Source organism: Bison bison, unplaced genomic scaffold (assembly GCF_000754665.1).
Source record: "Bison bison bison isolate TAMUID 2011002044 unplaced genomic scaffold, Bison_UMD1.0 scf7180017864148, whole genome shotgun sequence".
Lineage (NCBI taxonomy): Eukaryota > Metazoa > Chordata > Mammalia > Artiodactyla > Bovidae > Bison > Bison bison.
In genome coordinates, this window is record NW_011494720.1 from 2548109 (window position 1) to 2560406 (window position 12298).

The following is a 12298-nucleotide window of genomic DNA, read 5'->3' on the forward strand; positions in this document are numbered from 1 at the left end:
GAGAATAAATATTCAGAACATTTCTTTCTCTAATCTTCAGTCCCTTAGTTTTCTACTAGTGCCTCCCTTTGGCTAAGTCCAAGCAGAAGCCAGAGGACCACAGAGCATAGTAGAGCAGAGAACAGATGCAAAGGGGCAACTGGAGAGTGTTCAGTAGAGGGAGGCATTCGATATATGCATACATTATGCATATAACACATATGCATTTACATACAAACATATTATCCAAGAAAGTGAAAGTGAAAGTCACTCAGTTGTGTGTGACTCTTTGCAACCCATGGACCGTAGCCTGCCAGGCTCCTCTGTCCATGGAATTCTCCAGGCCAGAATCCTGGAGTGGGTAACCGTTCCCTTCTCAGGGGATCTTTCCAACCCAGGGATCGAACCCAGGTCTCCTGCATTACAGGCAGATTCTTTACCATCTGAGCCACCAGGAAAGCCGTATTATCCATAGTGTATATTAAAAGTATATATATATACACACACATACATACACATGCATATATTTCCCAGTAAAATTATTGAAATGTAAAGGATTTAAGAATGCTAAGTTTAACACAACTTCTTAAACATCTTCCTTAACACGAGGCTCTAGGCCAGATGTCCACAAAGCTTGTTTGTGAAGGGTCAAATAGTGAACATTTTAGGTCTTGCAGGCTATACGGTCTCTGTCACAACTATGCAGCTTGGCCACTGTATCACAAAAGCAGCCTCAGATAATACATATTTGACAAGCATTTCCGTGTTCCAATAAAACTTCATTGATGAGCACCGAAATTTTGTTTCATATAATTTTCAAATGTAACAAAGCATTTTTCTTCTTTTAATATTTTTCAGCCTTTTAAAAATGTACTTTCAGGCACTGAAATGAGTCTGTGTGTGCCTGTTGTTCTTTTCATAATATCATTTTCATGAAAAGTCTTAGGTAGGAAATAAGTTCTGCTAGAGATGTGGGAACATTGTGGAAAGATATGCCAAAGGAGGGGGGAAAGCAGATTTAAACAGTAAATTCGTATTTATAGTTTTGTGTTTACTGAATTTTATAGTAACAAAGTGTTCAGGATAAACTCAGCTACAGTATTTTTTCACATGGTTATTTTTCTGGAAAATTCCATAATTTAGCTGGATAAAAGACCTCTGGTTTACATCTATTTCCTTCAAGAAAAGAGAGAGAAAAAAAAAAAAACACCACACATTTAAAAAAAATCTAATCTGTGATTTAAGACTTATGAACCTGCAGATGGTGCTATGATCCCATTTTGAAATTCAGTTCTGCTTTCTATTAGTTTGAATTCATAGGAGAAAATGCAATTCTTTGATTTAGTTTACTTTTATTCAGAGGTATTAAGGTTGAATTAATTTTATTTTGTGTTTTATTATTATAATTTATTGTTATAATTGGAGAGACTGTCTTCACCATTGGAAAACCACTGTGGGTACTCTGTGTGAATGCTAAGTGCTCGCTTAGACCAAGTAATAAACAAACTTTTATGTCTTACTTTTAGTTTTTTTCTGCTTACCTTCAGCATTGGATTTCCTGTGACTCTCAATAAACATATTTTGCTGTTGCTGTTCTTAAATAAAATTGCTTCCCTGGGAATTAGGTGACGAAAAGCTAAAGATAAAAAGATTCCATATGAGAATAATGTCAACCTCTAGCTTGTAACCATCAGGTAAAAAAAGATTTCCTGGAATTAAGCCACAGGAACTCTGGCTTAAGTCAGAGCTGTCAACTGGGAAACAAATTTCCAGACATTTTGAAATTTAATTCATTTAATTTTTCTTGTAACTGGGTTAGAAAATATGATGAAGCATAGCAGGATATTCTTTTACTGGATTTGAATGAAGCAAATAGATACTGAAATCATAAAGTAGAAGGAAAGGGGGCTTAAGAGCTTTCCCTTTCCCTCAGGAACTTACAAAGAAAAATGTAAAAATACATATCCCGGCCATTTTTTTAAGTAAAAGGAAGGATAGCATTTTACTTTGTTGTCCATGAAGTTGTTCAGGCTTCTGTATTTTTTACCTTAAACTCTGATTGAATGTATGCTAGGCTACTTTGAATTAGAAACCCACAAATAGAAATTAAGTATCTGTCAAAGTACTCCATAAAGGCTTTCCAACCAGTTCTTTGAAATCACCTGTCAAGTGACGAGTTGGAAATGTTATAAACTCTATGGATGTTGGTATATGTCCAGGGATACATAAAATTCCACATGGGGCAAGAACTTAAAAAATTGATGAGCATGACTTTTAAAAAGAAAGAAAAAAAATGACCCTTTGAGGCTATCTAATATGATAATTTATTAAGTTTTTTTGGATCATTTGAGATCATGTATGTGAAAATACATTAGGAATGATGACATTTTCTACCAATATGAAACAGCAGTACTGCTACTATTCTATGCAATAGTGTCCATATCACACTGTCTTAGAGGCTTTTTGAAAATTTATCCAGGGATTAGTCTCAATATAAGGAAAATGTAATAATAGAAAGAATATGGAAATCTATTTCTGGTGCTTTTACAATTAAGATAGATCTCAGAAAAGATTAAGTCAGAGTCTATATGAATAGTATAAAAATAAAAAGGCTTTAGGGCAATTGATGACTTGTAATAAAGGAGAATTATACATTGGTAAGCCCATGAGCCTAAGTATTTGTTGCTTTCTGCATCTGTTCCTACACATAAAATTCTTATTTTCTAAAGGCATTCCCAGTGGCCCTGGGCATAATACTAATCAGTCTTTTATTTCATTACTACTAATTAGAGATTAAAATATTTCACATGAAGCTCAGTACCCTTTTCTGTTTAAAGAAAAGTAAATTTCCTCTTTATATCTTACATCTTGAAGTTACTCACTCTAAATTTATATAAATCAAGCATAATGACAATTTAATAAGAATTTCAAGTCCTATTCATCCCATGAGAGTACTACAGTGACGTCTTTCCGAGAGCTGTGTGATTGCTCAGCCCAACGCATAAGCCCTATAAAATGATGGGCTTGAAATGCTGGTCAGGGTAGAGTGAGAAGCAGTTGCTGGCAATAGTAGCCAACCTCAGCCAGCACCAAGTTCTGGTTCAGCTGTAAGGGCAAGAGAACTCGTGAAGACTGTCGACTCCCAGGACTTCAACACCTGAGACAGCTCTCATAATCTCAACAGAAAGCTCTCAAAGAACACTATTCGGCAAAGTAAGTGAAAACTTTACTTTTCTTCTTTTTTTCTCCCCCTTACTCTGGAACTTTTCTCGGGATATATTGAGTTTTTATTTCTCTTGAAAAATAACTTTACAGTGTTCCTTCTTTACAACAATAAAAATGCAAGTTTCTCAAGTCATCTGGTTAAGTATAGAAATGCCTCAACTTCTCACATATGAATGGGTTTTCTGAATTCTTTAGTTGGAAATGCTTTACTCTGTTTTTTTACTCAATGCCAACTTTAAAATAATGCCTTCAAGTAGGGTTTTTTTTTGGCTTGTTTATAAATTTTTAACTGAAAGTTCAGTGGGTACATATGTATTGAAAGTTTCAACTTGTTACTTAGTGCTGTTCTTTCCATTTCATTTGTTAATTATGTGAACTTACAAAACATTTATTTTCTTCTGAGTTTAAATGCTGTGAGTCTTACAAACAGCACAAGAAACAGGCATCAAACTCTGAAGTTTCTATCTGCACCCTATTTACAAATGAAATGTGTAAGTCAATTAGATGTAAAAATATACAAGCTTTGCATTTGTTATATTTTTCCTCCTATGGCAGAAATTATTTTGGTGGTAATATGAACCTCAGTGATTTTTTGGTATTAATTTACACTATTAATTGAATTAGTTTGTTCAGACCCAAACTCCTTAAGGAGATTAAGGTCCCAGTAAAATTTATAATTAAAAGAGGAAAAATGTATACACAAAATAATTTTACTGATCTGTATCTATGTATTGGTATACATGTACCTATATACACAAATTATTAAATAGGTGACACTCCACTTTTCCATTACTCAGGCACTAAAAACTTAGAGTAGAAGAAGAAATGTCAGTTTCTTGAAGCTGCTTCATAGTTAGAAAATATATTAAACATGGATGTTACAACTCTGTTATAAGAAAATTGCCATTATGGTTGTTTCCAGTACTATAAAAGTATTGCATTCAATCTTGTGCCTAGTGAGAGAGAGGCAGAAGTTGAAAGGATCCTAATCTTTATCTAAGCACTGTTCACACACCCAAAAACCTTCTTAATTTAAAAAGTAATCATACTGCAGTTAAACACTTCCTGTAAGATATAAATTGCTTTTTCTAAACTCTTCATGAGTCCTCAGGAATTACTGCTAGACACACAGAGTTAGCTTTCAGGCACAGCTGTGGTTGGAAAAACTTACAGCTGTGATTGTCTCCCCTTCCAGGTCCTGCAATGGAAACAAGAAGTAAGCCCCAGCTTCTTGTGTTCCTGACGCTGTTCAGCGTGCTCTTCTCCCAGACCTTGGCGTGGCCTCTTTTTGGAGCACCTTCGGCTCTGAGGTAGGCTTTCTTTCAATTCAGACAGTTGAACATTCTTCCTCCATGTAAATGGGAATTTCTGATATGTTATTTCAGACAGCTCAATTTTGTAAACTATGTATTTTTATTAAAATCTGTTGGTTGACTTGTTAAGCAAGTTTTTTCAACTTCAGGGCAACATGATTGTTCTGAGTTTTGGAATTCACTCTCAGGGCCAGAAAGACAGTGTTGATGACTAGTTTTATAGGTAAGAGGGATCACATTTCCAAGCAAGGCAGAAAGAGGACTTGGATTTCCTTTCATTCAAACCAGTTTCAGTTGAGTAATTAGCTGTTCTCATTGTCACCTCAGTTCAGTTCAGTTTCTGATAGAAAAATATGTGTCTAGCTGCCCACTTCATTTGAGTTCATTTTTCAAGATCAATCAGCAAATAATCATGAACAGTTGATTAGTGGAATATGTATAAAATCATGTTGGACAGACTATCTAGGCAGAATCAATTTGTCAATGTTAAAAATTGTGAGATAATTAATCTACTGAGTTACCCTTCCCCAATGAGTGAATTTTAAGGTACTTAGTTTTTACCACAAATTCTTCGTTTTACTGCTCTCTACATTGCATTTCATATTTCAAATTCATATAATACAACTCACCTCTAAAGCTTTATTTGAAATAAATTTATGCTAAAGAAGGAAACAGTAAAAGGAAACTACATTAGCTTTATTTTTCTTTCCAGTTTACATGTCTTTGCTTATTTTCTCATTTCCAATTCTTTGTTCAAGGTAGGCATATGCTCAATAGAATGAATAATCTCTTAGCTGTTAGTGGTTTTCTGTGAAATTTGCTTAAAGTCAGATTGTATGTTGCTTTGATAATTAAATAGAACTAGTCTGTCGGAATAGTTAAGAGATGAATAATCTCAAGAATGCTGAAGCTTACATTAATTGCTAAAACTTCATTCTTAAAGAGGGCTGCTTGCTCCTGACTACCAAGAACTGCCTCACCCAAAGATACACAAGTGCCCAGCAGCCAACACAGTCTTAATAGGGTAACAGTGAAAACATGCACATGCATGATTTTAACAGTGTGCTGGTGTTCAAAATGTGCACGGACCCACATAGTCCATGCATAGGCAGGACTATTCTCGGCCTTCCAGTAAAGCATTGGATAGCCTTCATTAAAATTGTGCTATTACATAACATTGAAAACAAAATTCACTGAGTTTGAATGACTATTCAGAGACAGAGAGAGTCTTTAGACTTGGTCAATATATAGAAATGCACCACACCAAAGTGAATCTTTGAAATAAAATTTATGGACTCAGAGAAAGAAAAATAGTTAATACTCAGATCTTAAGAAATGTTGAGACACATGATATTGGCCATCAAGAAATATGTGAATTGCTTGCAATTTTCATATTGAATATAAAGAAATTTCCAAAGTTTCTATTTTGTGTAAGATCTTTCCACCTGTGTACTTTGCAAAGTGAAGCTACTTATTGCCAAGGAAGTGTACTTTGCTTAATGTTCTGAAATTCTGAACTAAGTAGCTCTAACTTCTGTTATATACAGCTTGTAAAAGTTGTATGGCATCTGTTTTATAGAATAAATAAGAATTTTACTATTTACACTTTCATAAACTATAGAAGTCATTAATTCAATTTTGCCATCCACATATTATGAGTGGGTGATATTTCCTAAGATTTTGAGTATCTTATCTCAAATGACTATAAAACTGTAAGCACCAGCTTCTGAGAAAAGATTGTATTTTACTTTACTGTACCCTTTCCTACCAGGATGGGGGACAGAATACCATTTGAAGGAGCAAATGAACCTGATCAAGTTTCATTAAAAGCAGACACTGACATTTTACAAGATGCGCTGGCTGAAAATGACACACCTTATTATGATGTATCCAGGTGAGTTCATTTTTACTGAGTTTTATTTTAGCAAATACTTTCTTGAAATCTAAACATTTTATTTTTGTGTCACCATGAAGCTATTCTCATAGCATTGCACTATGAGTTTCCATATGTCGTGGCTTCATGCAGCCTGATTTATTGAAACTCTTAATGCTTGCGTGATTTGTACTTGTAGAGATTGTAACAGGCCAAGCTAAGCAAGTCATCCACCTATATTCTGTTGCATACATTTTTAACATCAGAAATTATGTCAACAGTAGTAAAACTACAACATTTGAGATTCCATGATGGAAAAAGTTCTAAGGCTAGAGTTTCACTTCTATGCAAAGAAAGGGTGTCTAATAATAAAAGCTATTCATTTCATAGAATATTGTCCAGAGCAACATTCCAGTATAGACAGAGTAACTCTATCCAGAAGGCAAAGCATGAAGTATAATTCATTTGGATGGAAAATTTGGTTTATAGATTTTTAGAGTCTATCTTAAGAGATTTTGTTTACAACCTTTTGGCAGAAGAAATAGCAAAAGGGATAATAAGGTTTGCTAAAATCAAAATAATTTCCCCTTGCATATATCTTTATTCAGAGTAGAAGAAATAAATCACCATGAATAAATAGAAAATAAATATATCTTCCCACCAATATTTTTTAGAAAAGAACTAGTTTTACAGATTCTATCAGGAAGCATTAATATTGAGATATGTTCCTTAAAAAGCTAACTTCTTCAATTTTTCAAAGTTTGGGGCTGGAAATAAGTCACTAGAATATATTATTTATTCAGTTGTTTAGAAACTTCCTTTTGGACTTAAGTGTGAATGAGAAGCTATCAAATAAGTTGATGTTTCCTTTTTATTTAATGAGCCAAAATAATCTTTTAGCAAACTATTTACAAAATAATGACTATCATTTTTTCCTTGTTTCAGAAATGTCAGACATGCTGATGGAGTTTTTACCAGTGACTATAGTAGACTCTTGGGTCAACTTTCTGCCAAAAAGTACCTTGAGTCCCTTATTGGAAAACGAGTTAGGTAAAGAGAATTTATTACTATTAAAAAGCATGTTATGGTTATTAAATTAGACAATTATATCTTCACTGTAAGCAACTTATTTATTTTATTCAAAACTGATAACTCAATAATGTTTAATTTCATTATAAAATAATTTATATGCTTCAATAAAATATACTAGACCCATAGATTAAGAAAATAAGGTTTCCTAGTAATATCATATTCATAGGCTCCAGACACACTTATTTTTCTTAAATAATAATCATTTATAAATTGGCAAACAAACTGAACTAGACACAGTAAAAACAAAATAAGACGTATTCTAAACTGAAGCAAATTGTAAGACCAGCTATAGCGTTTGTATTTTACTTCCTGCTCAAGCTAAGCATTGGAAGATTTTGTCTTTAAATGGTTAATAACTGAATTTTATATGGCATTACTTAAATTGGCATCTCTTCATGAAGAAGAATTCATTCATGTCTTTAAGAAGTGTTTACTTTTAAAGAACTCTTTCTTCCAATGGAAGAACACAATTTCAATTAGTCCCTCATTTTTTTTTATAAATTATTTGCTCAGTTAGGACAGAACGTCTAAAGGCACCCTAGTGAAGGTCAAAGTACATTGGATTATTCCATGCTCCCCCATCCTTAGGCTTAGAGGCTTTTTTCTTTCAGTTTTTTGGTGATAGAAAATGAGCTGGGTGTTGGAATTCCTTTGTATCTGACTCCAAGAAATTATTGTTTGACTTCCTTATCCTCATGTTTCTTAGCAATAGCATCTCAGAAGACCAGGGACCAATCAAACGCCACTCAGATGCTGTCTTCACTGACAACTACACACGCCTTCGAAAACAAATGGCTGTGAAGAAATACCTGAACTCAATTCTAAATGGAAAGCGAAGGTAAAGAAATGAGAACTTGCTAACATGGGAAATTATAACGGACTTTCCAAATAGTAGTTGCATATGGAGACATATCTCCCTCTCTACCTTTGAAGCAGTAATTCTCAACCTTAGCTAACATTAGATTACCCTGGAGAATATAAAAAATACTGATGTCTGACCCTAACCCAAAACCAATTGCCAGGAAATTAGTGTCCCTAGGCATGTGGCTGTGGACACTGGTATTTTTTGAGTTCCCCAGTTGATGTTAATGTGCCTCCAGGGTTAAAAATGATGACTGTAGAGACATCTAGTCTGGGTCTAAGAAAAGGTTTTATCAAAAGTGCTGCTTTTTAAAACATGTGAAGGACAGTTAACTGGCAATTTGTTACCACATGGAATTCCCTTTTTACCTGAAAATTCAATTATCTGTATTTTACCAAATTAAACCATGAATTATTTTGTCTTCTCGGATTCAGTAAAACCTGTCTTTCCATGGTATGTAAATATTGGAACACAATTTATAGGAAATACGATCTTTTCTCTCTTTTATTCCAGTTATTTTTATTTAGATGGGGAGTATGCAAGACAATTCTGTTTGGGTGAGATCAAGCAAGATGGATCTCTTTGCCCACCAGATTATAATTCTTTAGGAAAGCTTTTAGACAATTTAAGACTGAAGAGCCAGTCAAAGGTAATGACTCACCTGAAACAGAAGTGTTTAGCCCCCAGAGCACTTAACTGAGTACCTTGTACAGTCTAGGCCATTCCTCACCTTTTCTTTAGAAGCTTTCTCATCCAAGAGCCTTCACAAGCACAATTCTCTCTTTCTGGTCTGCAGCAGTGAAGGAGAGTCTCCTGACTTTCTTGAAGAGTTAGAAAAATGATGAGAAAGCTCTTTGGAGCAAAGCTGCTGACAACTTCCCAGTGGTGAGTATATCTGTGTGTTCTTATATGCTAGTAGGAATCATCTCAGTATTTAAGTAGGTAGGACTCACTTGGTAAAAAACATCATAATGTTCTCCCAGTGAGACCTTATCTAAGAAGGACGCTTCTACCTAAGTGGATCACAGCTTAGTAGAGCTTGAAACCATTCATACAGTGTTCTGATAGCGTGAAAGAGACAGTTCACAATGAGTAAACAGTTCAGTACCTCCTACTTGCTCAGACTCATTCCTGTCATTTTGAAGAAATACTGAAAAAAGAGACTGAATCATACTACTGAGAAAAACTGGCTTTCTCTTTGATAGTAAAGCCATGTTGCTGTTATTAAAGTCCAGTCTCACAATTGACCGTTAGCATCTCATTTAAGTATAAGGAAATACTAACAAATTAAAGTGTGGCTTGTTACTGTGAAAATAACAAGATACCCTGGGTCTCATTATATTTCTTTTTTTTTAAACTTTTTATTTTACATTGGGGTATAGCCAATTAACAAAGTTGTGATAGCTTCAGGTGAACAGCAGATATTGTAGTTCTTGAAACATAATAAACTTCATGGAGTAAAAGTCAAATTTAGCTTATTTTATCTATAAAGTGAGTGCAGATACTACGACTCTAGTAATATCCACTGTAAAACCTTTTTGGAGTAGAGAAAACACAAATAGATTTTTTTTTCCTTTGCTAAGTTGACAAGGTTGTCATCAAAATTGTTTTTGTGTGAACATGGACACAAGGCATATTTCTTTCCTGAGTGACATTAATGTTTACAGTAGCTCATAAAATATTTTTATAATGCTTGGCAAGTCTTTGAAGAAATTTCGTAGCATCACTATATCAAGTTGTCACAATTTTTCTCTAAAGGACTTTGAGGACAAACTTTTGGTTTTGTGTATTCTACAGTTTCTGTAACATCTGTTCAACTCTGCTACTGTAGCATGAAAAATCCCTGTAAGAGAGATATGTGGTCAAGGGTGTTGCAGGTGCCCTTTCCTCATCATGCACAGACATTTCAGAGAAACAAACTCCTCGAATGCTCAAAAAAGAGAGTAACATACAGATTCTCAAAGAAGTTTATCAAATAAGACTTTTCCATTAAATTAAGAAATACAATAGGCACTGAAATATAACAGAGGATTCATTACTCTGTCCCTTTAAGAGATTCCATCCTCCATTTTTTGCTATTTTGAATGGGTGACATTGGACAAATTCTTTTAACAGGAAGTTTTGCTGGTCAGCCAATTGTGAAAATTACAAATAAGTAATTATTTATGACTAGTTAAAGAACCCCTTCACATTCCGGCTCCCTTCCCAACAATAAGTTCTTCTGGAAGAGTTCCTCTTGATATTCCAAAATGTGATCCCCTCTCAAAAGCTGCTGATCAAGTGCAAAGATAAATATTTATTAAATGAGTGGATCAGTAAATGAAAGTCAGAGGCTGTAAATAAAAATGATTTTATGCTTAAAACACCATTTCTTTCTTTTTCAGAATTCTTGAAGGAAAACAATAAGTGAAGTAATTTTATTTTGAGTTCTACATAAGTAATTCAAGAAAACTACTTCAATATCAAAACCAAATAAAATACATTGTGTTGTGAATGTTGTGATTTATTTTACTCTGATGTAATAACTGTGATGTTTACATTGTAAATATTATTTGTGAGTTCTGAAATTTGTCTTTAACTCATGAGAATTCTGTGATTTCATGTGCTGTGTATCCTTTCTAATAAAAATATATTTAATGATAAGTAAATACTAGGTTAATTCCAATTATATGAGGCTTTTTGGAAGGATAGTAATCGAGCAAAATTGATGTGTTTATTTATAGGACATACTTAACTATGCAGAAGAGTGGAGCTGATAATTAGCACATCTAAATTTGAATGTTGAGCAGATAGAAAGCTGTGTTAAATAAACTTCAGAGTATTTAAGAGAATGCCAAAAGCAAAGATAAAAAAATTATTTTAAAAAAAGGTTTTCAGAAAATGTTGTGTGTTTCCATGTTCTTAGGCAGCATTCACTTTGAATGAGATTTTTAAATCTTTCAAATTTGAATGTCTAATTGCCAAATACTCTTCTGATTGAATGCTTCAGTTAAGGAGAATGGCCTCTATTTCTGACACTGAACTTTTCCTTTATGCTTGTGTTAAGTATGTGTAACGTGTAAACTGAACAGAACACTTGTTTTTCAGTGATAAATATTTTTTCCATTGTCTCTCAGATAATGCTTAGGTCATATCAGCTTTCTTCAGTGAAAGTACATTTGGAGAAACAACTATTTTTCCAAAATGATTGTAAGAAATTAAATATAGAAAATAAAGACCTTTGATTATCATTGGAGGCACTTTCTGTTGTTTTGATTCTTTATACTGTTTTGATTCTTTGCAGCAATTTGTTGTAGCTCCAAAGTTCCAGGAACTAAATAGTTCTTGTGATGTTTAGGGTAGAATTATATTTGACTTTGAGTGTGTTCTAAAATAACTATGACTTAAGTAAGAGAGAAATTTCTTTCTAATACAAGGCCAGAAGTAAAATGTCAAGGGTTAGCATGATGGTTCTGCTCCATGAGTCCCTCAGTAAGCTAAACCCCTTCTAGCTCACCCCTCATTTTCTAGGACATAGCCCTTTTCCTCATTATCCAAAATTGCAGCTAGGGTTCCAGCCATCACACTTGCATTTTAGGCAGCAGGACGGACGAAGAGGCATTGAAGAAAAGGGAAAAAAGAGTGCATGCTGATTCTCTCTTAAACCGATATCTTACATTAACATTCCCTGAGTAGAACATAGTGTTATAGTCAGAGTCATTTGCAAAAGACGCTGGGAATTTTTTTTTTTCTGGAAGATCATGTGCTCAGTGAAAAAACCAAGGTTCTATAACTATAAATCCCTCCTCTATAACTCTATAAACTCTAAAACTAGAACTCCTCCTCCTTGGAGGAGGGCATGGCAATCCACTCCAGTATTCTTGCCTGGAGAATTCCATGGACAGGGAAGCTGGTGGGTTATAGTCCATGGGGTTGCAAAGAGTCAGACATGACTGAGCTACTAAACAGCAACAA

The 12298-nt window shown here is 34.1% G+C and overlaps 1 protein-coding gene across 1 annotated transcript; it reads left to right on the forward strand.

Annotated features, from left to right (window-relative positions):
- Positions 1-3017: 3017 nt before the first annotated feature.
- Positions 3018-11577, forward strand: VIP (vasoactive intestinal peptide). Its single transcript, XM_010840837.1, has 7 exons — positions 3018-3192; positions 4400-4514; positions 6289-6411; positions 7336-7440; positions 8189-8320; positions 9141-9229; positions 10729-11577. Exons 2-6 carry the CDS (start codon positions 4408-4410, stop codon positions 9184-9186), a joined length of 513 nt encoding a protein of 170 aa, XP_010839139.1. The 5' UTR covers positions 3018-3192; positions 4400-4407; the 3' UTR covers positions 9187-9229; positions 10729-11577.
- Positions 11578-12298: the final 721 nt, after the last annotated feature.